The sequence below is a fragment of the Xenopus tropicalis genome, chromosome 3, assembly GCF_000004195.4.
Source record: "Xenopus tropicalis strain Nigerian chromosome 3, UCB_Xtro_10.0, whole genome shotgun sequence".
NCBI classification, from domain to species: Eukaryota; Metazoa; Chordata; class Amphibia; order Anura; family Pipidae; genus Xenopus; species Xenopus tropicalis.
Genome location: NC_030679.2, coordinates 43,327,659 through 43,353,664, shown reverse-complemented (window position 1 = coordinate 43,353,664; position 26,006 = coordinate 43,327,659). Strand labels below are relative to the sequence as shown.

At 39.8% G+C, this 26,006-nt stretch overlaps 1 protein-coding gene across 1 annotated transcript; it reads right to left on the bottom strand.

Annotated features, from left to right (window-relative positions):
- Window positions 1-4,095: 4,095 nt before the first annotated feature.
- stc2 (stanniocalcin 2) lies at window positions 4,096-16,186 on the bottom strand. The gene is made up of 4 exons (NM_001016004.2): window positions 15,888-16,186; window positions 9,009-9,151; window positions 6,905-7,116; window positions 4,096-5,566 (listed from the first exon to the last, which is right to left on the bottom strand). The coding sequence occupies exons 1-4, from the start codon at window positions 16,051-16,053 to the stop codon at window positions 5,161-5,163; spliced, it is 927 nt and encodes a 308-aa protein (NP_001016004.1). The 5' UTR covers window positions 16,054-16,186; the 3' UTR covers window positions 4,096-5,160.
- Between the last annotated feature and the right edge of the window lie 9,820 nt (window positions 16,187-26,006).

The following is a 26,006-nucleotide window of genomic DNA, read 5'->3' as shown; positions in this document are numbered from 1 at the left end:
TCTTGTGGTTGAATGTAATCAAATCAAATGTACCTAGAAGAGGGCCCTTTCAGACAAGAAGATGATGTTATAGCAGAGAGAGGATCATTTCTATACGAATGCTCTTGGTTTTGGAAAAAGATGTTGGAGAGGTAAGTGTCTACTTTTTTTAATATAATATAGTATAAGTTTTGTGCATTTTATGGTCTTATAATACAGCCTTGCTTCACTGTGTATTTCAGCGTAGACATAGGCAGGGGGCAGGCATAAGGGCAGCACCGGACTAATATATTCCATAATATATTTGCCCAGAGTTCCAGGGCACTGGCAAACAAAATCAAAACTTTGTGAGGCAGAATATAGATAGAAGGCTGGTTAACAAAGGTTTAGTTTTGTTTACATATGGGTATATATACAGCACAGGATAGTGGTGAAAGCGTGGCCAAGACCCTGCAGAAGAAGATGGAACTAAATAAATAATGATAATATTGAAGACCTGCTCTTGTGTAGAGCCAAATAAACAGTCATATGTTCTTTCTTTCATATACAGAGGGCAGTTTTTTGTTGTCTGCAATTAGTTTCTGCCATTAGAAAGTGCCGTCTTAGCTGCAGTTTTGCAATGAGATATTATCCCTAATGAATAAATATACTTATTTTAGGGAGGCCTAGCATTTTGTGCTGGTCCCACTGGAAATCATATTTTACTAGACAGTGCAGCTAAACATTCAGTATTCTGTAAAAAAAAAAAGAAGCCCCCGTGGCATATTTATTCTTGGTTGGCGATAAAAGTTATAAACCTTTTTTAACTTTTACTTGTTTTCCTTTGGAGAATACAGAGCCAAATCCTTTTTCGCAGCTGAATGACTGAAGCTACACAGAGCAGAGAATGGGCTACTGATACAGAGCCCTCATGCTGCATTCTGATTGGTGATCCTTTCACACCATCTCCCAGGCACCAATCAGAATAAAGCAGTGTTTAATGTCTGCAGCAAGTTTTCAGCTTTCTTTATCTTGGGCTGCAAAAGGGAAAGGGAGATTAAAGACATCAAGGGAATTATATAGAGCCAATTATAAACACAGTCTGTTTTCCTTCACCAAAGCTCTTCAATACAGGGTGAAATGTTTAAAAACATTATGGTCCACTTAGGCGTGTGTTTATGAAGGGGCCACTTTGTTCAAATGTTAATGCAAAATGACAAAGAAAGCAATTTTTAAACATTCTAGAAAGTTTAGCAAAAACTTGTTATAAACTGGGCATCAGTTTCTTTTTGCTTTGTATGATAGCACATCGTAGTCAGCTGCATTCATAGAAAAGTATTGGCAATGTCTGGGGGCAGCCAGAGATGAATTAATGGTTTCTCTGAGTCATTTGCCCTTGGTAATAAGAATTTTTAATGTACTGAACGTTTATTTAAAGGTTGTTCATATTTTAAATGATTGGATTGGTTGTGATTTTGGTTTCAAACACTGGGTAGGTTTTTTTCTTATGTTTGGTTCTTCAGGTTTCCAAATAGCATTTACATTATTGTTGTGATTGAATCTATCCATCTTGTTTCTGGATGTTCCCGTCCTCTTAATTCTCTTTGATTCTTTCTGGCAAAATTGTCTTGTCCAATGAATTAGGTCTTCTCATAATAAAGACAGCTTGGTCATTTGCTTCAAGCAGAAGGCCATGTTTGCTGTTCACTGTAGTCTTTACCAGCACAAGTTTAAGGGCATCGGTACTTTTCCTGTCTTGCTTCATAGTTCAGCTTTCACATCCATAAAGAGTAAAGGTGGCCATACAAGAGCAGATTTAAGCTGGCCATACACGCATTGATGATATTGTACAAAACTTTGTGTATGGCGACTCGGTGATCGGGTGGGTTAAAAGATTTTGATTGGGTGCCATTGAAGTCGTCCAAGCAAAATCTACCTTCAGGGCTGAATCAGCAGAAGGAAGTAGAAATCCTTTTGTTTCTACCCCATATCTGACAATTCAGCCCTGAACGTCTGTGGAGAGTAGGAACGATCGAATATGGCCACCTTTAGTCTTGAGTCCTTCAGACCAAATCGGCAGTTTATCTTTTGTATAAGGGGCCTCCCCGTGCAATATCTGGCTCCTATCCATTTTTATAATTCTATCGTTTGGCCCTAGTTGCCTGCAAGAGGAAAGGCCTTTCGACCAACAATTTCTATTTGAATTTCCTATTGGAAAGGCATTTTACAGCAGTTAGTCACCCGTGATAGCAGAGATTTATCGCAGGTGACACGCTCTGTGGGACATCAGCCTAAAGGTGGCCATACAAAGGCCAATTCTTGCCACTGATATTGGTCCCTTAGACCAATTCGGCAGCTTATGGGCTTTGTGTGTTGCTCCCAATGGCCTCTAAGCAGGTAGTTATTTTTGAATTTCTGGTTAGGAGGCAAGCTTTGATTGCATAAAAACCCAGTGTAATTGCCAAACAGAGCCTTCTGTAGGCTTCCAGTCAGCATAGGGGCTATCAAATAGCCAATTATAGCTCTCATTGGCACCTCCGGGAACCTTATTCATGCTTGTATTGCTCTACAAAACTTTTTCCATTTGAATGTTGCTCTCGAGTATAAAAGGTTGGGGATCCTTACTCTAATATATACTACATTTGAGGATAGCTTCCAATATTAAAAAATTTCTATAAATATTTTATGCTAAGTGAAGTTAAAAACAATAAAAAGGTGAGGTGTATATTGTCCCTTTGAGAATTATACATAACTTCATTCAAATCAGTCAGGCCAAACTGTCCCAACTTGATTTAGATGTTTCCCAGTAATGTACAGTTTCAATTTTAGTTTAAAATGGGTTGATCAACTTCATCCCCTTGGCCACCTAAAGCCACTGGTATGCATATCACTGGTTTTTCAGATGCATGCTTGTTTGCTAGGCTCAAGAATAAAATCTAGGAGATAGAAAACAACTGGTCCATGTGGATGCAGGAAGGCTAAGCTCCGTCTATCAGGAAGAAAAGGGATATTACCTAAAACCAGTGATTTGTAATCTGCAACCTCACAGCTCTATTGTTGCACTAAAAATCTCAAAATCCCCAATACAATTCAGCTGTTGCAGGATGCTGAAAGTTGCAATTCCTAAACAGCTGGTGGCTGCAGATTGGACATCCTTGACATATCGTCTGGTAGGATCTAACAGTTGTTCCACATATTCTCCCCATGCAGCTTCTTTGACGCTTGGAGACCAGAGTAAATATCCTCTATATTCCACCCTGATACTTGTGCCACAGTTATAACTAAGTGGCCCTATCTAACCAGCAACAGGTATTAGCATTGGGTAGGGGGAAAGAGGAGCTGAGATCCAGCAATCTGACCTAATTGAAAAGTTTACAGAGATTGGTGTAGTGCCAAGAATCACATTGCAGTAAAACAAAAGTGTGGTCTGTATAGTGCTGGTTAGAGACTGGCAAGACAGTGGCAAGGAAACACTGGCTACAACATCCCATAAATATACAATACTCAACACTTACCCATCTGGCTGCAGCCAGGAGATCATGCTGTAGGGGACTTTAATAGAGGGTTGCATGGCATTTACATGGCATATAAAACTATCCATACAGGTATTAACTTGAATTCAAAATAGGCCCTGGCATTTCAAGTACACAAGGCCCAAACAGCCCCCCAAAGGCGTAATAAATACTGGCTTTCTATGGTATCTTACAGCAGCCCCTCTGGCATTTTCCAGAATCCACAGATTGCCAGTCTGGGCCTGTATCTCTAAAACATAGAGCTTAGCAGAGTTAAGCATGACCACAATTCTATATAGTATACTATAGTATGTCTAGTCTATTACCATGAACCCTTATCTTCTACATCCTACCGTTAAGGTAGTCATACACGGCCTGAAATCATCCAGATCTCGATTGGGCAGGTTTAAAAATTAGTTGGATTGGGGGGGATGTGGCCCCCAACCGACCAACGCCTATACCCATTATTCAGGGCTAAACAACTAAATTAGCTCGATATCACCCACCCATAAGTGGGGATATCGGGAGAAGATCCTCTCGCTTGGCGTAACATTCTCCAAGAACCAGTTATTTAGGTTTATTTACCAGTTAAATAAATGCAATGGTGTCTTTTAACCTCAACACATTTCCCAATGACACATAAAAAGTTTATTAATAATAAAATAATTATAGCAATAAATAATGTGTTATAATGTCAATAACATTACAGGACTGTATAAAATTATATTAGGTCGCTTAACAAAATGGACTAGTGGCATAAATTATGTACAACACAAGGAAGGAAAGGTGATGGTTTAAAAAAAAACAAGAAAAAAACCCCAAAAATGAAACTAACTAAGCTGAACACAGAATGTATCTGTATCTGTCTGTTCTTTGAGTAGGATAACTGGTGTGTGAATATGGGAAGTGTGTCCATGTGTACGGATTCATATATGTATATGTGTGCATAAGGAAGAACAATACAATAAATATTGCATTAAATATGTACACTAACAGCAATAACTGACCCAGTAGGAATACATGTAAACAAACATTAACATTTAACATCACACAAACAAAAGACCCCCACACATTCGGATGTATACGTAAATATATGCACACACCCTTGCACACATATATGTGTAAATCCGCACATGCACACATACACACACACACACAATGGCAGCAGATAAGGAAATATATCCTTGTAATATGAATTAATAATTATATATATCATGCATGCTGAGGTGATTGGTTGAACAAGACATTCAATGTTTTGCTTGAATTCATATCGGCGCAGAATCATGCTCCTTTTTTCCTTTTTCGGTTGTGTTGGCTGTCAGGTGGGAACCCAGGGAGGAAAGAGGAAGGCAATCTAATGACCCTACTTGTTGTACACACTATAGGTAGCTTTAGTGATAACCCAACATCTCAGTTAAATTATTTAATCAGCAGAGCCAAACGCCTGCAGAAATATTTGATATTTACTATAATTAACATATAAAACAGTATTTAACTCTGTAAATAGGAAACTATGATATCTACTCCCTCCTCTCCTTGGGAGCTAGTGATACAGCTGAGGAATCCCAGAATTTATTGCAGGCATAGCTTTGCCTTCATGAATGGTGAATACCTCGGAATGTCCATAGAAAGAGTATGAAAGGCTTCTCACCAGAAGGACAAATGGAGCATTCTGATCGAAGGTGTTCTTTCACCTTCGGATGTCTGATAAACCGGCCGGCTCATCAGCACGTTCCATAGCACTAAATGCCAGTTTTGGGCTGTAACCAGTCTTGGCACGGGCATGAACATTGGAATGTGCTTTGGTATTTTTATCCTTATCATTTTTGGAGAATTTTGCTCCGTCGCGTTCTGCATCACCCTGGGAAGGAGGCTCACTCTGGCTGCGGAAAGACTTGATAGAGTCCCCTTGTTTTTTAGGTGGACTGGGGCTCAGCACAGCAGCACTATCTCCCTGCATGGCAGAGGTACAAAAGCTCAGGATATAACACAGGCTCCCCCAGTTCTGAGCACACTGTGCCTGCACACTGCGAGTAATGGCATCTCTTACTTCTTCTCCACAGGTCAGCAGCAGGTTCACTAGATCAACATAAGGCCTGAAAGACAGAAAAGCATTTTCAATAACTTCAGTACAAACTTGCACTGTCACTGGAAAGGGAAAATATGCTCTTTAAGCATATTGAGTACAATGCAAACTGTAATTGCAATGTTTATAATGTTGAAAACAGTTGTCTGAAAATTCCTCATTATCATTAATGGGGTAGTTCACCTTTAAGTTAACTTTCATTTTGTTTGGATGGCATATTTTAAGCAACTTTGTAATTAAAATTAATACATTGTAATTCTTCTTCTTCTTCTTTCTCTCTGTTTTCTCAAAACATGAAGACCAATTATGATTTGTCTCAGAATATTCATATCTATATATGTAGTATATATACATACAAAAGGTGAACTTCCCTTTTAATAGTATTTACTACCCTTATCAGTCATAAACATCTGGTCTTTTTGTGAAACATGCCTGAGCTGAGGCAAGTAATATGACAGTTTCAGCGCATGTGTAAAAATGCAAACATGCAGATAAATCAGGTATTTCAGACACTTTAAGAACTCCTATTTCAGCCCCAAACTGCAAGCTTGCAAAATGTCCATAAAGAGTATGAAAGGCTTCTCACCAGAAGGACAAATGAAGCATTCTGATCGAAGGTGTTCTTTCACCTTCGGATGTCTGATAAACCAGGAGGCTCATCAGCATGTTCCATAGCACTAAATGCCAGTTTTGGGCTGTAACCAGTCTTATCTCTTAGGATTGCAAAATATCCATAGAAAGAGTATGAAGGGCTTCTCACCAGAAGGACAAATTCTGATCGAAGGCCTCAGCCTATGATAAACAGGTAAAACTACAGGAACTAAATGGAAATTTGTTTTCCTCTTTGGCAATTGCATTGGATTGACTAGAAAGGAAGCCTGATGACCTGCTCACATTAATTCCTACACTGATGATTTGCTTTCTCTCACATAGCACCTACTGTGGTCCACTTGAAGTCAGTTAAGGGCATTATAAAACCCTTGTTATCCTGTGACACCTTATACTCAAAAAGGAAGTTAAGGTCTTATTGCTAGCACTTAGTTAAAATTATCCATGGTCATAAAGCGCACTTAACCATCATGATTTATTTCATCTTATTTCTCAGTAGCCTAAATCATGTTCTTTTCCAGCCTCACTCAGCAACTCAGTACACATCAGGTGTCAGAATTTTACTAAGACCTTTAAATACGCCAGCAAGCCTTGACGCAGGGAACAACGTGGATGCCGAGGCACTGCTAATGACCACTCTGTGCCACTGGCTTAGAGTTCCCTGTAACAAGAAATCCAGGCTGCAGTGGCCAAGAATTGACCTTGGCAGAAGCGCAACTCTGTGATCATCGTCACTTACTCATGTAACAGGAGGTCTTTGAAGTGAATCATCTCCACAATCACTTGGACATTTTCCTTGGCAGCGGAGCAGAGGTCGTGCTTGACATAGCATTCCCTCTGCAGCTGGTACACCATCTCCTTAATGGCGGGGCACTTACGGCTGATGCAGCTGAACTTGTGTCTCAGTGCATGAGCTTTGCACTTCAGAGCATCTTTTATAAATGACTTCCCCTGTGAATGACATAAAAGAAATGAATCACGCCAGTTAGTTTAGCTAGGGAACTATCATTATACTAAGTTAAGCACAGTTAAGCCTATGTTAGGTTGTTTTATTTTTACTAAAATCTTTTGGACCTCCCACAAATCTGATGTTGATGCTTGTTATAATCATAATAAAAAGGAATAAAACAGAATAATTTCTCCTTGAGACAAATACTGCTGGATAGTTCAGTGGTTACAGAGAACATACCATCTTGGCCTATGTACATTAAGACATATGAGAGGGTGCTGCCCTACTGCTCATTTCTAAATATATATCAAAAGAACAATGCAACTTACTGGTCACCCCAGTTCTGTGCACAGCAAGCTATAGCCTCATATTTGACTGCCCTAAAAGAACGATGAGCTATAATTCCTGCCTTTGAAAAGTAAAGCAGTATTGCTGGTTATAATTTGTCAGTAATGCCTGTAAAAATACAGGTCCTGTGGTTTCCAGATAAGGGGCCTTTCCATATTTTGGATCTCCATACCTTAAGTCTATCAAAAAAAAAGAAAGAAACATTTAAATAGGAATGCACTGAAGCCACTTTTTTGGATTCGGTCGAACCCCTGAACCCTTCATAAAGGATTTGGCCAAATACTGAGCCAAATCCAAATCCTAATTAACATATGCTAATTAGGTTTGGAAGGGTTAAATTGTGAATATTTGTGAATATTTTCAACTTCTGTGTTTATGTGACAAAAAGTCACGTGATTCGGATCCTGCAGAAAAATTCTTGCTGAATAGCGAATCCTGGATTCGGTGCATGCCTACATTTCACATTAAACCAATAAGATTGTTTTGCCTCCAATTGGACCAAATACAAGGTACTGTTTTATTATTACAGAGAAAAGGAAATTATTTGCTTAAAATAGAGTCTGTGGGAAATGGCCTTCTGTATAAAAAGGTTTCTGGACAATGGATCCCATACCTGTAAAGTATATTTAAGTAAAAACATCATTCCTTCTAGAAGTCATAAATAAAAAAATAATGGGTTCACTGTTTATCTAGTCACCATTCCTTATAAACCTAAATACAGATTTTTCATAATGCCTCTTGAACTACACTGATGTGGAAGTCCATTCTATGTTGCATTTGAATTTGCACTATGTTTTCAAATTTCTGATTGACTGCTTCTTCTTTGTTGACCAGGCACCTTTGCTCACCAACCCCTTGGATGTTGCTTCCAGTGGTCCAAAGCAGGTGCTTATTTTTGAATTCCTGGCTTGGAGGCAAGTTTTGGTTGCATAAAAACCCCAGTGTATTGCCAAACAGAGCCTTCTGTAGGCTGACAGTCCACACTGGGCTACCAAATAGCCAATCATAGCTCTAGTTTTGCACCCTTGGAAAAATTTTCATGCTTGTGTTGCACCCAACACTTTTTCCATTTGAATGTGGCTTACATGTATAAAGGATTGGGGGCCCATGACCTAGATAAACCTACAAGGTGACTCCCTAAACAAGGCTATTCCTAAGCAGAACTGCATAGAAAGAGTACTGTATAAATGTTTCTCTCTGCTCTTTTTAAAACTGTCAGTTGTTGTTTCCAGCTGCCTGTTCCAGCTTCTGTTTGATTTGCACTCATTGCCAGCAGCTTACCTTGACCCAATATTGTGAAACTTTTAAATCGACCACATTGCTGCATTCATTCCATGCACGGATGATTTCAATGTCATCACAAGAGGATGGGGGTTGACTCTAAGGAGGTACCACCTAAAATGCCTGCTCTCCAGTAGGGAATACCTGAACTGCACTTCCTAAGTTCCCAGGAGACACTGTTTTAACACAGCTATATAAAAATATAATTTCTTTAAATATATATATTTTTGTCAAAAAATACATTTTTTGTAATATGTTTATTTACCTGAGCATCAAATTTTCCAGCGTTGTGTAAGAAGGTCATGCAGATCTCATGTAGGCCACGAATCTCACATGAATTGTTCTCAAAACATTCAAAGACCCCACAGCCCACGTCTCCAGCATTCACCAGGCAGTGCTGAATCTCAGCTGTGATTAAAGCAGTCACAAATTAAAACAGACCCACAGTGTGACAACTAAAAGGCTTATGATATTTATTTACATGGAAACTGTGATGGCGTTAGACACAAATTACAAAGTCCTATACCCACTGAAAAGTTCAGTGGTCATAGAAAGACAATGGATGTCACACAGAGTACAGCTATATAGGGCAATGAACACTCACAGAGCTTCTCATAGAGTGTATTATAAACTATTGTGATGGGTAATTTTTGTAGGGATGCACCAAATACACTATTTTGGGATTTGGCCCAATAATTGAGTTATTAGAATTGCCATAAAGATGTGTGTTTGTTTAGATAACTAGAAGATTGAAAACAAAGGCTGAAAAAAAGAGCTTCAGACAACAGAAAGTACAAAACATACACATTGCCAAATATCACTTTATTTAACAGACCCCCATACTTAGAAAATTGAACAGAGCACTGCATCAAACAGTAAGAATGATATTGCTTTACAATCAGCTTGTCTAATCTGAAGTCTTTAAAAATGTATTACGTCAGTCACCAGTCTACTAACTGCGAGCAACTTCTGTCTCTAGCATTGAAAAGCTTCTGGGCTCATTATAATGCTGTCCTTGGAAGCCCAAAGTAACGTAATCTGTGTCCTTCTTCTCACGTTGCACTTGTACTCTCCCACTCTCCCATTTCCTACAATGGATACATGCTGGAAAGCAGTCAGACGTCAGGTGATGTATTGTTAAGACTGGAATGTAAGCAATGTCTGGGGGCTCAAGGGACAGAACTTTAGCCTAGCTTTAGTGACATATTGTTTCCATACCCTGTTCTAAGCATGCAGCTAGTTCCAGTAAAACCTCTTTTATTGTTTAGTTTTGCTTTTTTTAATCCTTGAAGGTCCTTGAGGTTAAGAAACAGTAAAAAAAAAACTTGGATAATCCATGCATGAATGGAATTGCCCAGTGCAGGAGTACTTTCTTGGATTATCTATATTATATAATGCTGAATCATGAATTTAATTCCTGAAAGTCTTTTCTTTGTTACGTAGACATATTTACCCCTGCTCATTATTTGCATAAAAACCCTAATAATAATAAGGTGCCCATACATGCCCAGAATTTTTAAGGCACTTTGGATTTTGAATACAAATTTAAGCAGAAATAACTACTCATTTGGTAAGGTCTCCATACAAACAAATCTTAGCCAAATCTGGCTATATAGGTGGTGGGCCAAACTGGATTAATTCAATTTTTGCCCAGTAGAGGAGAGGATCCATAGTTAAATTAAGTCTTATAATAATGATATAAATATATAATTTGTTTTTGTAGTCCCATTTAAATCTTGTGCCTTACCATTATATTTAGTTCCTTAAATATTAAAACCCAATGAAAATGTATTGCAATGCAATCACATTACAGATATCTGCTTGTGACATCTTGTAGATTTACATATTTGGCTTTATTGCTGCTCACTAGTAATACAACCATGCTACTTCTTTGGCTGCTGTTGTGTCACAGATCACATTGCTACTCTTCACTATAATACTGAATATGCTGCACTAGTAATATTAAAACTGTATTAAAATTCTATTCTGATGATCTTTGCTACAGAGAGTTCCATTTATGGCCTTGTTTCATTAGAGAAAAAAAATCATTCCTTGCTACAAGACCACACAATAGGAGGCCTATGTTCAGTAAAAGGGAAGCTTGTGGCCAGCCTGCCAAAGAGACAATGACTGCTTAGGCAAGTCTGTGCCAGTAGTTACCATCATAGAGGCTTAAAGAAACAGATCAATATGAAAAAATATGCAATCCAAACTTAATATTTTTCTTATACAAGAAAGTAAAAGTTTCCCTAAAAAAATTACAGCTGTGAGGCCCTTTAAGATTAAAGTAGGGCCGTATAGGGGCAAGGGTGTTTATAGTCTTGTTGTATGGTGGTTTTCATTTTGGTTGGTAGTGACAAAATCCTTGGAACCCCCTTTCATTGCAATGTAAACCACTTGCACCCCATGGGTCAGTGATTATTGTTCATAAATAAGATGTTAATGAAATTAGAATTTAATGAGTTAAAAGGTATGACAATAGAAGATAGAGGGGTCAAAACTTTGTTCCTCCAGATAGTGTTAGCACCTGGTATTACAAATGTACCAGCCTAGTCCTTCTGTACCTGTCCTGCACAGTAAGATCCCCACCCTAATCCCTGCTCCCACCCTAAACCCTGCCCTAATCTGCCTTATCCTCGTCCCCACTATGTCACCTTCTTGACCTATTACCTTACCTCTCCACCTCCTCATGCAGTATGGAGGATCACCCATTTGTGGCTGTAGCCTTTATGCCGCATCTTGGGTGACATCTAAACTCTTCTGTAATTTATAGATAGTTTGACTTAAGTGTATTCTGTAATGTTGTGTAACACAGTAACAGGAGAGCTTGACTAAGGGGGTTTCTAGGTAACACAACCTCATAAATGTTTTAATACAATCCCCCACTCTGCCAGATTACTAAGAGCACTGTAATGGTAATGAAAGAGATTGGCCTCTACAAAACCTGACACCATGACCTATGGAATTAGTGTATGTTTTATACATCTGCTAGAGCTGTCATGCTAGCATGGAGATGGCTGCTACTAGTAGTAAAGATTAGCTCAAAAAAGCTGCCACATTCCTTTAGCAGCTCTCATGGCAGCTCTGGTGCATCTTGTGCCACCATTGGAATAATGATCTATTCTTCAAAAATAAATAATTTTTATCCCAAATGTTTTGGTTTCTAATTGAATTTGCACTGTGCTGGCTTTTAAATGGCCTAATGAAATAAACATTGATAGAAATCAAATGACAGTATTGTTTTAATCACCGTTTTCTGAAGGAGAATTAGTTCTGTAGAGCAATGAAATAGAATAGCTCCAAGCAAAAGATAGTGGTAGCCAACCCTTTAGTCTCCTGTGAGAAATGAACACAATTATTCTGGAGATCCTGAGGCATACAGCCAGACACCAGCAGCTGGCAGTGCACAGAAATCATGGGGCCCAAAAAGGGCTCTTGGGTGCCCAACTGTGTCATACTGTATCATAGCACATATTTTTTATTTGTTCCACCCCAGTGAAAAAAATATAGTAACCTCTACTTGGTCACATATGCAAATATCCTGTAGGCTGAGTGTGCCTTTTCCTTCCTACAGAATAATTTAGTTAAACGGCATGAATCTTTTACCTGCCAGTGCTGTATATTCTACACCACTGGCATGGAAGGTAAAAGCCTGCTGACAACACAAAGTCCATGTTTCTGGGCCAGCGACCTTAACCTGGGAAACAACATGGCAGGGAAAGGTTTAAAAACACCTAACTGGTTTCACTTCTCTTTAACCTTCCCTTGACAGTTGTCAGTACAAAGGCACAAGTAACGGAATGCAGAGAACAAAAATTTTCATATACATTTATAATATAAATATATTTAAATCTGATCATTAATCCCACAAAAATGCATAATTTGAAAAGAAAAACATTTGTCGCCTTTAATTGTTCAGCGCTTATAAGCCGCATGACCAAAGTTTGAGATTTGGTTTGGCTGAACAGGAAAGATTTAGCTTTAACTGAATCCTGTACAAAATGTTGGTATTTGGTCAAATCCTGGATTGGCTGCATTATTAACATTCAACTGTTAATGCAGGAATGCAAAATGGCAGCTCTTCCCTGATATATGCAAATGGAAATTACAAGACAGTTATGATATAAAAGTATTATAAATCTGTGCCATTTGCTAGGGGCTTCTTTTGCCTGCAGGACCTCCATACCAATTACTGTATTTTTGAGCTGTTACCAGCAGATAGGAGAACTTGTAGCCATTCAGGGTTGGGAAACACGTGTTGGTGCATAAACATCCCGTTGACCAAAAGACACTTGCAACTGACCATAGATTACAAAATACAACTTGCTTGGCCAGTTAAAAGCCACCCGCCATGCCTACAGGGTGTCCCAAGTACCAAACCTTTTGTGCACATATGCCTTCTAAGCAGACTTACACACACAGCAGATGAGAACATTGCATTAAGCAGAATAAAGCACAATTCAAGAAAAGGAGACATTTCGTCATAACCCAGATGCCGCTTTAAATCAGCTAGTACTTAGCAATGGGAACCGGGCTGTGCTGCTTGTGTTGGCATCTGAAAGGAAGCAGTTCCCAAAACGGCGTGCTGCTCCAGCAAGCTGAGAAATGGACAGAGATCTGATTCACATGTGAGTGTCCCTGAAGGGCATCTGTGCCAAAGCAACAGACAGGGAAGGGGAGTATTGGGATAGGGGAGTGGCAGAAACCATCCACCCCCTGAGAAATTCATAGGAGCTGTATAAAACGCTTATTTTGTATGCATTTCTTATTATGATGGTCAACCTGTGGCCTCCCAGATGCACTCCAGGAACCCACTGTAAGACTTGGACTGTCAGATTTGTAACAGGACTTGAAGTTCCACAACATCTGGAGGGAAGCAGGTCGCCTGTGCCTGCAATACACTTGCAGTTAGTCATCTATTTTCTAAAATTATTTTCACTAGAAAGCAATCAATTGCATGATTATGAACCATACATTGTGCATGTTATTAATAGCTGCTGCTAGCAATATTGTCTGTATCCAATCCTGTATTCTGTTTGCAACACAATTACCTTGGACTATATAGTGCCTCTGTAATTCTAGCTTGCAGTGTGAATCATTTCTAATATGAAATCCCACAGTCTTAAGAGAAAGAATATATAACATGTGGGCAGAAATAGAATAAAGATACTTAGTATGGGAAACCCCTTGCTATAAATACTAATTGCTCACAGTGCGAGTTAGATGGATTCTTTTGTGAAATGTTTCCTACAATATTTGTCACTACTACTCCGCAAGATTAATCATCAGCTTGAGGGGCTTTCCATTTGCTGACTCATTTCCCGGGCCTTGGGCCAAAAGGAAAACAAAAGAAAGCAAGAAAGAAAGAGATTGCAAGCTCTTTGGACATATATCATCCAGATGTCAAATAGCAGTTATTGCCTTAGGCACAGATAAGTGTTTCAAAGATAAAACTGACTCTCTGGGTCATCCCCCTGTGGCCTTTATTTTCTTACCCTAAGGCACCTAAACTGTAAGCTCTGTGGGTCAGGAACTGAAAGTAGTGCATACAGTTAGCAATGCTCTATAGCAGTAATCCCAAACCAGTGGCTCGTGAGCAACATGTTTCTCACCAATCCCTTGGATGTTGCTCTCAGTGCCCCCAAACCAGGTAGTTTTTTTTGAATTCCTGACTTGGTGGCAAGTTTTGGTTGAATAAAAACAAGATTTACTCCCAAATAAAGCCCCCTGTAAGCTGATAGTGTGCATAGAGGCTGCCTAATAGCCAATATTAGCCCTTATTTGGCACCTCCATGAACATTTATGGTGCTTGTGTATTTTTATATTTGACTGTGACTCATGAGTAAGAAAGGATGGGGATCCCTGATCTATAGATTTAAAGAGAAAGGCTTTGTTCCCCCTCCCCCAACCTCAGGGATAATGCAATACCTCTTTTTGGCTGCAATAGGTTTAAAAAAGTTCATGCTAATACATTCTGTTAGTAAATAACATGAATATTAATAGCCATGGCGCCCTCTATTCAAATGTTTGTGCCAAAGTCCTCTAAGCATGCCCATATACTGGAACGAAGAAATTTCACTGGCATATTTTAGAAAGAGCAGACAGGGCATTTCTTGTAAAAGTCTTTCTCAGCCTTGTTGTCAGACACAACACCAACATATTTACTACTCTGTCTGGGGACTTTTTCCCTCCCTTCCAGAACCAAGACCATTAACCCTGCAATCCCCCAGTGAGGCGAGAGAGTAACATTCCTTCCCAGGCATCCACAGGCAACACGTGGTTTGCTAGAGAGACCTGTAACCCAACCGTGATGATACTGTAACATCTGACAATTGCATACATTAAATCAAGGAGCTTGTCATCAAGCAGCTTGTAATGATCAACTACTGGAAAGCAAGGCTTTCTAAACAGGGACATTTTTTTTGGAGGGGGGAGTTGTTGGCAACATGGAAAAATAGTAATCTCTTGATCACTTGGGCTTATCATATCAGGCTGCAGTGTCAGTGAAATACTTATAACCTGTTACTTTATAGTAAGGTGGCAAAGGTTTAAATTTAGTAATAGGCAACCTTTGGCATCTTAGCTGAGGCAGAACTTCAAATCCCATCACTCCCAGTTGCTACTGTACAGCTGGAGAGCTTTCCATTTATGCTGTCTAAAAACACTTTTTTTTTAATGACATATAAAGTTATGTATAGACTAAAATCAAGCAGAAAGAGAACTGACAGATTCCATCCATAAATATATAAATAACATTTGATTCTTTAAATTCAAAAGTGATTATGAGAAAAAAGATTTATGATTTAAAGCTAAAATAGTGTACTGTGCAAATCAGGTGTTCAGCCAAAGAGAATATAAATATATTTCCATTTTTAAAACAGCAAGAGTAATATTTGTTGTAATTTTTAATGATGCCGTGAAGTAACCTGTGTCAGGTAGGTACATCTTTATTTATATGGTGCCACTGTGTACACAGCACTGTACATTTCTACAATACAGTGATAGTACAAACAGGGGATAACACTGCAATAAATACAGAATATACACACATGAAATATGATTAAATGGCACACCTTAAGAGACACAGGAGATCCCTGCCCCAAAGAGCTTACACTCTAAACATGATAGAGTCCCCCTATCATACCTGAGTTCTGCAGGGAAAGCCGTGTTTTTTGCTGAACAGGCAGCTGCTTGTCTACTCTCTCGTGAGCGTTTTCAGGCAGGTCGGTAGCATCTGTTCCGAAGGCTGCGCTGAAGCTTGCAAACACCAGCCCCAGAGTGACCAGTCTGTTGAGAAGTTCTACGCACATGGTCTTGTTTCTCTTTAAACCTTAACGTTGTGCAGTGTGCGACTGTGAGCGGCTGAGAGACAACGATCACCCTGTGCTGCTGCAGCCCTATCCCTAGCCAGCCCTTCTCACTGAGAGTGCAACTTGATCTTCTCTCCTAGTGCTGGGAATGATTTGGGAGCAGGGAGGGATGGTGCCTCAAATATCCCCTGGCAGCGCTGCTGTCACTTGAATGAAGGAATCAAGCAGGTGTTGTCTTCAGGACCGGCCAATCGGCGTGGTGAACTGGTTTGACAACATTAGTGGGCGGGATTCAGCCCACACTACTACAGAGAAGTGCCTTAGAGGTGTCAACTTGCTGTACGGACAGAGGTTTCATATTTTGGTCCCCTTCCTTGCTAGTCACTTTCTTGCCCTCACCATATCAGGAGAACAAGCACATTTTTTTTTTCAAAAAAAACAAAACTCAATATATATACAGGGGACATCAGTATAAAGCAGCCCAGCTATGTTATAGCTGCAAAAAACCCCAGAATAAATGAGGTATTAATCCTGAAAATTACTGCCTTACAATGATGAAGGGGTGGAGTGGAGGGAATATAGATACTGCTTACAATGACAAATACCTTGAACACCATTGAAAAAAATTGAAATAATTGAAACCATTGAAATAATTCCTGCTCATCAGAAAGTTGTGTAGAATTACATTTAGAGTGCTGGACCTGTTAATAGCAGAAAGTAACCCCATTTGTAAATGCAGAAAGATACATGTTGCAGCATTATCAAAAATAGTTTAATGTGAACTCTGTGACACAGAGCTGTAGCATAGTTATCCCCACAGCACTGGACTAACATTAACTACCCACCCACCCTGTCTAGACCCTTTACCAATTAGTATTATTGATAAATGAAATGCATCAGTCTATAGGTGCTGCAACAAGCCATTCTCTGAAGAATTACATAAGGAATGTGATATGGAAACTGTATCTATGCTGCACACAGCTACTGCCTTCCAGATCTTGCCAATCTACCCCTGGAGAAAAGAATTCCACTGCTTTGTACTGCTAATGAAATTGACTCAAAGGGCACACAGTCACTGCTTCCTACAAAGTTATATATCCTGTTTATTTGTGATTTCCCCACTTCTCCTTTGATTTGGGCATTCTTTCAGTTCCTGTTATCCTGTGCATTAAACAATGTGATATTGGGTTCTCTTACATATTATAACAGGGGACCTTTGTATTATAAGGAGCTGTAGGCTAACTACAAATCTTCTTAGAACATCACCCAAAAATATAGAAAACACCAAATAAACGAGCTGGAAAAGTTATACAAATCTTTAACGTACAAATAAACCTTATCGTAAAATAAAGCTTCATGTAATATTCCTGGTAGTAACCACATTCTATTATAAAGAAATAAAAACCTATTGTATTTTGGCTGCAGAAGAGACCCCAGGGTGCTAAACAGCCTTTATCAAGCACAGCTTGAGGATACCCTCTTTTGGCTAGGGTGATACAAGCTCCATATACAGGGTTACGAGTTTTGTAGGATTAATTATTTCCTATAGGGGGCAGACTTTACTACATATTGTCGATCAAGCAGTTTCCACCATAAGAAACGAGTCTATAGTCAGTTCCAACTAGAACAACTGTAGTCAAATGTGAGTATATTAAAAAAACAGGGCATTTTATGATGCACCATGAGCTAATTGTCAAACTGAAAAGATTACGTTACAGCGTCTTAAGGTGTGTCACAATAGCATGGCATTGTACCTGTAATGAGGCATGATTGCTACAGTCCAGGCAGCTGAAAACAAATGTATATTTCTATGTATATTGTTATTTATCTAGCACTACTTATGTATGAAGCACTGTACAGCAGATCAATACATTTATAGAACAAACAGGTCATTAGAACAATAAATACAAATTTCAGCTGCATTAAATATTAAGAGCTAAGTGTCAAATAGACAAGAGGAAGGCAGCCCCTGTCCCATCGAGCTTAATCTAAGGTTAATCTAAAGATAAAAGTAGCATGTTAACTAATATAGAGTTTAATGCAGGGATCCCCAACCTTTTATACCCGTGAGCCGCAATCAAATGGACAAAGTGTTGGGGAGCAACTCAAGCATAAAAATGTTTTCCTGGGTGTGCCAATAAGAGCTATCATTGGCTAACTAATAGCCCCTATGTGGACTAACAGCCTATATAAGGCTCTGCTTCACATTATATTGGGCTTTTATGCAACCAAAACTTGCTTCCAAAACAGGAATTAAAAAATGAGCACGTGCTTTGAGGCCCCTGGGCAACATGTTGCCCCCGAGCCACTAGTTGGGGATCACTGGTTTAATGTATAGAACACAGTACTGCACACCATCAAACAAATATGTATTGCCTGGGTGTAACTAATAATAAATGCATCTGGGAACAAATAACTGCTTGCAACAGGATGTGTGTTGGCTAGATTAGTGTATCTTATAGAAGTGTATAGGATTGGTGTTGAACTTTCCATGTACAGCAGCCCCCCGCCTTCTGTTTTTGTATTCCGGCCATGCACCATGGTCATGCCTTGTGTATTACAAGCAGAATGCTGTAAATCTAATGAGGAATGTAGAAGTAGGTGTACTTGGGGCCCAGGTGCCCAGCTTGGGATAAAAAGTTGTGAAAGGGTAACACTTTATAAATAAAACAGCCCTATGTATTCTATGGATAGGGATTCACAGTGTGCTTTGCTGAATTTAGGCACAAACAGTTTAAGGATTGTCATAATCATATGTGTTAGTGGCACCTATGTTTGCAATGATGACTGTAGGTTTAATAGCCAATAACAATAAGTAGAAGGGATGTCCAGATATTTTTTACAATGCAGTTTAATGGAATTCATAAAGGTAAATCTCGGCTGCCCTTTGTTACCCTCCATGTGCTTTTTTGGAGCTTGTACATCCCTGTAGAATTAGTATATGCAATAAAGTGTAAGAATCAGACTTCTAGTTATTAGTATATTATATATTATGTGCTGGTATATTAGAACTTATGTACTGATTTTAAATGCATTATAAAGAGTAATTCAAATGTACAGCACTTTTTAGCAAGGAAGAAAACAAGTTCATACTTTTTTCTGTAAGTCCTGTTAGGGAGCTAACATGGAGCTATTACTGCTCCATCCCTTACCCAAAATAAGCTTGAAGATGTGCATAAGCAACAATTTCTCCTACTCCCATGTAACTGGAGGAGTCCCAAGCCAGACTTGGATTTCTTACTATTAAGTGCTATTCTGATATCTACTGAGAGCTGCTATCTTGCTACCTTTCCATTGTACTGCTGATTGTCTGCTTTATCAGTCCAACTAGCAGCTGAGCAGTTAAGTGTGACTGAAGTTTATCAGAGCACAAGTCACATGGATGTGGCACCCTGGGAAATAAAAAATATGGCTAGCCCCATGTGAAATTTCAAAATTAAATATAAAAAAAATCTGTTTGTGTTTTAAAAAACATATTTCAATGCAGGATTCTCTATTAACTGATGACAGTATTCCTTTAAACTTTTGAAATGGTTTGAAAGTTATTTGCAATTTGTTTGTTCCATGCTGATTGGTAGCTATAAGTGACTAGACCTGTAGCAAACATTGCACCTTTTGTTACATTTACTCACAAATTTCTAAGGATAAAGGCACACGCATTGTTTTCTCCCTGAATCAACATTAAAATGTTTGTTTAGTGTTGCTTAGGCTAATGCCCCACGAAGAGATTAGTCACCCGTGGTAAATCTCTGCTACCCCAGCGACTAATCTCTTCGAAATGCCTTTCCACCGGCAACAAAGTGAATTGCCGGATTGTACAGATATGGGTAGAATGTAGTTTACTGGGTTTTTTGATGCAGTTATTTGTGCAACAATACAAGAAAGCCATGGTTGTTGTGTTTTTCCTGCATCTTTTTTTTCCCATTTATCAAGGGAAAATCAAGTGTACTGTTTCCAACAATTCGTACTGGAGACACTGTGCTAATTAACCTGTTTTGTATTTGTTATGTTTCTGTTTGTCATGCTGGTTTTGTTCAAAACTTTACATTACACAACTCTAAGAAATTTGTTGATGCCAGTCCCGGACTGGCAATCTGTGGATTCTGGCAAATGCCAGAGGGGCTGCTGTAAGATGCCATAGACACTCACTATTTATTGGGCTGCTTGGGGGCTGTTTGGGCCTCTGGGTACTGAAAATCAGGCCTGGACTGGCAATCTGTGGATTCAGGCGAATGCCAGAGGGGCTGCTGTAAGATGCCATAGACAGTCATTATTTATAGGGCGGATGGGGGTCTGTTTGGGCTTCTTTGCCTGCCAGTCCAGCCGTGGTTGGTGCGTTATAAATCCACTTTAAAGCCAAACCAAAAATATCATAATCCCTGGTAAGACCTGATTAACTTATTAACTTGCAATAACCATTATCACTGAGCATGTGCAGTGTCACTGATATTTCTAAATCCAAGATGGGGAGATCTTGTGACAACTTTGAATGACTGGATATCATGACTGAGTTACTGAGTTATGCATCAGCTGGAAAACTCAAGCTTTAGCTATTACATTTTACTGATACATACTCAGTAAGTAAATAAAAGTAAATTTTATGTATAATTGCTGAGAACTTATAGCAACATTACCACAGTGGCAATTCCATGTATAACAATCCAGGAACTCATAGCCACAGTAGCTGCTAATCCCACTCTAGGCTTATACTCGAGTCAATACGTTTTTACAGTTTGCTTAGGTAAAATTAGGTACCTCGGCTTATACTCGAGTATATACGGTAAATGTTTCTACATTAAAATCCTCTGTGTGTGTTGAGAGGCTGTTCCTGTGCTTGGCAGTGCACACACAAACAATATGTGAAAGTCAGTTGGTCTGCTTTTCTCTACTAGCATAACTAGCCTAACTTGGCTGCTATACTGGGAAAGTTACTAACTGACTTATATTCCCTCAGCATAATTTTCCACACAGAATAATGCATTTCTCCTGCCATCAGTTTGGGGCTGACAACTGTTGCAAAAGGAAAAAAAATACTAGGCTGCGCAGCTGAAAAATTAAAATTATTTGCTAAACATGACTAATAGATATCTACTACAGTTTGTTGTTCCCTTTAAAAGCTTGCCTCCCTTTTAAAGGGGTTGAATTATTATGTAGAAAGTAAGATTCTGAGACAATATGCAATTTGTCTTTTTTTTATTATTTGTGGTTTTTTGAATTATTTAGCTTGGAATTTCAACAGATATCTGGAAGCTAGGGTCCAAATTACCCTAAAATCAGGCAACGTAGAACATGAATAGTGGGGGGGTTATAAAATAAAATTATAGGGTTTGAATAAAAAAATAAGTGATAAAAAATAATAATAGAAATAGAACTGTAGCCTCACAAGCTAGTTTATGGGCTGTCAGTGTTAGTGACAGCTTAAAAGAGTCAGAAGAAGAAGGGTTATAATTCAAAAACTATAAAAAAAAAATGAAGACCTGGGCATTCTATAACATACTAAAAGGTAACTTGAAGATGAACTTCCCCTTTAAATAGTGCTTAGACAAAATATTTGAAATACTTAAATACTTTGCTTAAATATTAATGAACTTCAAGAGCAAACTAGAAGGGACTTTGCCTGCTCTCTATGCTTGTTCCATATGCCCTAAAATAGCACAGATATGGGTATATTGTAGCTTACTGGCTGCCATTAATAAAATCTCCTGTTGTTCTCAAAAAGCTGAGTAGGCAAACAGCGGTTGCACCAAAGCTCTCTTCACTCTTAAAAGAACAGATTCATGTAATAAATCTAAATGGTTGTATGTAAAAAAGAAACAGCAATTCTATTTTTATAGTTACATGCACTTTTGGCTTACTATGTGATACTCAAGCCAAAGAACCAGAGCTAATATTGAGTACACCTTTGTTTTCAATCATTCCAGGCGACGCTTTGACCTTAAAAGCCCCCAGTGCATACCTGCATTCTGGTGATCAGACTTCAGTTAACTTGACCTTGCTTTCTTGGACACTTTTTCTATTTATATTCCAAAACCCTGTGAGGTTTACCCTTCTAGATACCTACAGACACTGTCTGCTTGAGCCTGTGTTGTTTTTGGCGCAGAGCGGTTAGCTTATTTCTACAGGTAAGAACAAAATACAAATTGACTATATTAGTGCACCGTGGGTATTACAGATCCCATCTGGGGTCACGTTTACACATTTGAACCATAGTAAAGCAAAAGGAATGTCCGATCAAATTAGTAAATAGCTGATAAAAAAATATGTCTTTAAATTGAATTAACTGTTTGGTGTCCATCGAAAGGAAACCACCCAATTCCTAGGCCAGCTTTGCAATAAGAGAATTAAACTCAACTAACAATAGGCATCTAAACTTATGTTTTACCTTGCAAAACTTCAGTCCTTGAATATGGAAGCAGATGTCTGTATATTCTCCATATACCAGTGTAAGACACAATGACCCACCTGGGGGTTATATATTCTGAAGATTATCAAATAGCTTGTTTAAAAAGAGGCCCATTCCATACTGACAATCTGTGGGTTCTGGCAAATGCCAGAGGGGTCACTATTTATTGGGCTTGTGGGGGTGTTTGGGCCTCTTGAAATGCCAGGGCCTATTCTGAATCCCAGTCCAGACCTGGTCTTGACTAACATTTCACAAGCTGATCATAACCACTAGTTGATCAGAAACATGCCTTTATCCGTACAAGCCAAAAAGCTTAGCTTTAGGCTAAGGTTATATTATGTGGATTATATGCTTTTTCCCACCTGGGTTTTGTACACAGGCTATTTAAAAATAAGAATATCTTTAAAATGGTTTGCTTATCTTTCTTTTCTCACCCTGTCCTACTGGATTTCTGTTCTGACTTCCAAACTACCCCATTAAAGCACTGTTGATATGGAATAAAATGTACTAACTGTACAGATAAAGTTCTTTGCTTTAATTTGTACAGGGTGTTTGTTTTCAGGAACCCCAGATACAAAGACATATCAGCTGTGAGAGACTGGGAGATTAGTCGGCGTGTGACAAATCTTCCTGTCACGGGAGAAATGTCATCCCACCGGCGAGAATGTAAAGCGTCGGTGGGATGGCATATGCGGCGATGAGTCTTACATTTTCGCCAGTGGGATGGCATTTTGGGGTGATTAGTCGCCTGTGACAAGGGAGATTTGTCGCTAATCTCTAACAAATCTCCCCGTCTGTCACAGCCCTAAGAGGTGAAAATATTTTCATATATTCTGGTTGATATATTCTTGTCTTTTGGATCCAGGTGTCCTGGCTACACCCACTCTGCTTACTGCTATACCCCCCCCATTCCACCAAGGCCACACCCCCTATATCACACTGACTGCTTTTAAGGATTCAAACATTTTAAAGGCAGAGGTAAGTTGAAATTTATGTGGAAATTTGTCAGAGGGTAACTAGGCTAAAACTGCAGGTGAGGTAAATGTTCCAAGAGTTGCCTTGTCTGTCTTGTAACTACAGAAAGATGATAGGTTAAGATATTGACCATGTTCTAATTCAGTGATCCCCAACATGTTGCTCACCAATCCCTTGGATATTGCTCTCAGTGCCCCCAAACCAGGTAGTTATTTTTGAATTCCTGACTTGGGGGCAAGTTTTGGTTGAATAAAAACAAGATTTCCTACCAAATAAAGCCCCTGTAAGCTGATAGTGTGCATAGAGGCTGCCTAATAGCCAATCACAGCCCTTATTTGGCACCTCCATGAACTTTTATGGTGCCTGTGTTGCTCTCCAAGTCTTTTTACATTTGACTGTGGCTCACGAGTAAGAAAGGTTGGGGACCCCTGTACTAAGGGAATGGGGGCTCTGATCCAATGCCAGATGCTTAACCCAATAAGTCTGAAAAGCAGTAACTCTAAGTACCTTAGAAAATAATTATTTTCCTTAACTTTGATTTTTAGGCTCAGCCTATCATGTTTATGGCTAGAGCGGGTGAAAATAATATAGAAGATAATTAGATAAACAGGAAAGGTGTATAAAGGAAGAATTGTGTATTGTGGGTCAGAAAAATACTAGTGTAAGTTGCAGCTATAAAGTCTAGGTTGTGGGTCTGAGGGGTCCTAAATTACACCACTGACTGCAGGTCATTTAACTTTATATGCATTAAATAAAGACAAGAGCCCAGGCCCATATGAATCAGACTTGTCAGAAAAATAGTCCATGGGCTCAGGGGCTACAGTTCAATGGCATTCCAGGGGCCCCAGTACTGAGCAAGGAACGGGTCGAGGAGAGTGGGCCAGGACAGGGTGAGGAAAAGCCCGGGAAAGATTTGCTGTTGCAGGGCAGGGAAAAAGGCAGGTGTAAGCTGATTGGCCAAGGGAGCGTGGGTCAGCCTTGAATGGGGGATGTCACAGGAGGGAAGGCACCATTTTGCCTGGAAAGCTCCCGCCCTCCCTCCCTAAATAAAGAGGGAGCAGTGAGATTGGACTTGAGGAAGGTTAAGGGAAGAGTTAGTCGCAGCTAGGTTAGAGGTGGAAGGTTGGGCCTGAGGCTAGGGAGTTTGGGCCATTGGCCAATGGCCAGCGGGGGGGTGTGGTGGCCAGATCAAAGGGGATGGCTAACCTCAGGGACCCGAGGGTGGCTGGGGGCGAGGATAGCCCCCACTTAATTGCAGCCTTCAGTGGCTTAGGGTTATTATGTTATTTGATGATGTTGAAATGTTATGGTATGTTATGGTGAATGAAGTATTCATTATTGGTTTGTTAATAAACTGGCTGCGGCCTTTTCACCCATCAAAGTGTGGATTTTCTAATTTGGGGATGGTTGGGAGGTAGCAAAGAGAGGGCACAGCATTGACGCTGCCATTGTCAAGTGATTGCCAAGTTACTTTTCTGTAAAAAAAAAACCAAAAAAACGACCTTCCTATATTTTTAACCTTCATCCCATTGCGCTTTTCAGACAACTGCGTGAAATAGCCAGCCCTAGTGTATTCCTGCACTTCCCATAGGGAGCAATGGTGGGTGGGTGACTAGAGGTCTCTTCAGGTTTGTTGATGCCATGTGTTTAGCGTGGGAAAATGCACAAGGCACCATTAGGTTTACACCGACTTACACTGTGTTCTAGGCACATCTTCTTCACACATATGGCCCTGGGGCAAAAACAATAAACCAAAACTGTTTAAACTTTGGTTTATGCGTTGTTAAGCTGTTCCGAGGCGGCGCCAGCAGCGCCAGCGACCCAGTTCGTTTTTAGCTCCATAGAAATTGGGCTTGCTCAGCTCAGCCAGTGACGCAGGCTCGGTAGCACAGCTCTGTCTGCAGTAACACTGCGACCCGATTTCATCACCCACAAGTGTCGTCAGCCGCCGCAGCCTCAGGGAAGTGTGTGCGAGCAAATCCTTGCGCTCCCATCTCATTCCCCCTTCCTCTCCGAGCCTCCACACCCCCTCCAGCCGATCCAACTGATGCAGTGCAGCTGGGGAGGCAGGGGAACAGGGAAGGCGGCTCGACCACAGCTGTCAAAAGCAATTCAGGAAATCCAGTCGCACCTCATGAAATCAAGGGCTTACTGGATTCTTTCCGTGCCAAATTCCCTGCACTCGTTTAAGCTACCGTATTTACGGGTCAAGTGACCTCGTCATCAAGACAATGGCGATATTCTTTTTCATTTCTTGTGGTGACGTCTCCATAATAGACTGTCACTGAAATTGCTGTCCGAAGTCATGGTTTCCGTTCCAATAAAAATGCATGTAAATGGTTCCCGCACAGCCACGGCCCAAATGCACGAAGGGAAACTGTGGCAGAATAATGTTCCATTGAGTGAAGTATTGACGCTAAATGCGGGCAGGTCTTTGTTTGAGAAGTCTTACAAGCCTACCTTGGGCCACAGTGCTGTATTGAACGTCTGCTCCTGGTTTGATAAGTGCTTAGAACCAGATACATGGAGCCTGACAGCTGAGTTATCGTAAAAATGACTATTTCTTGTCTTAAGG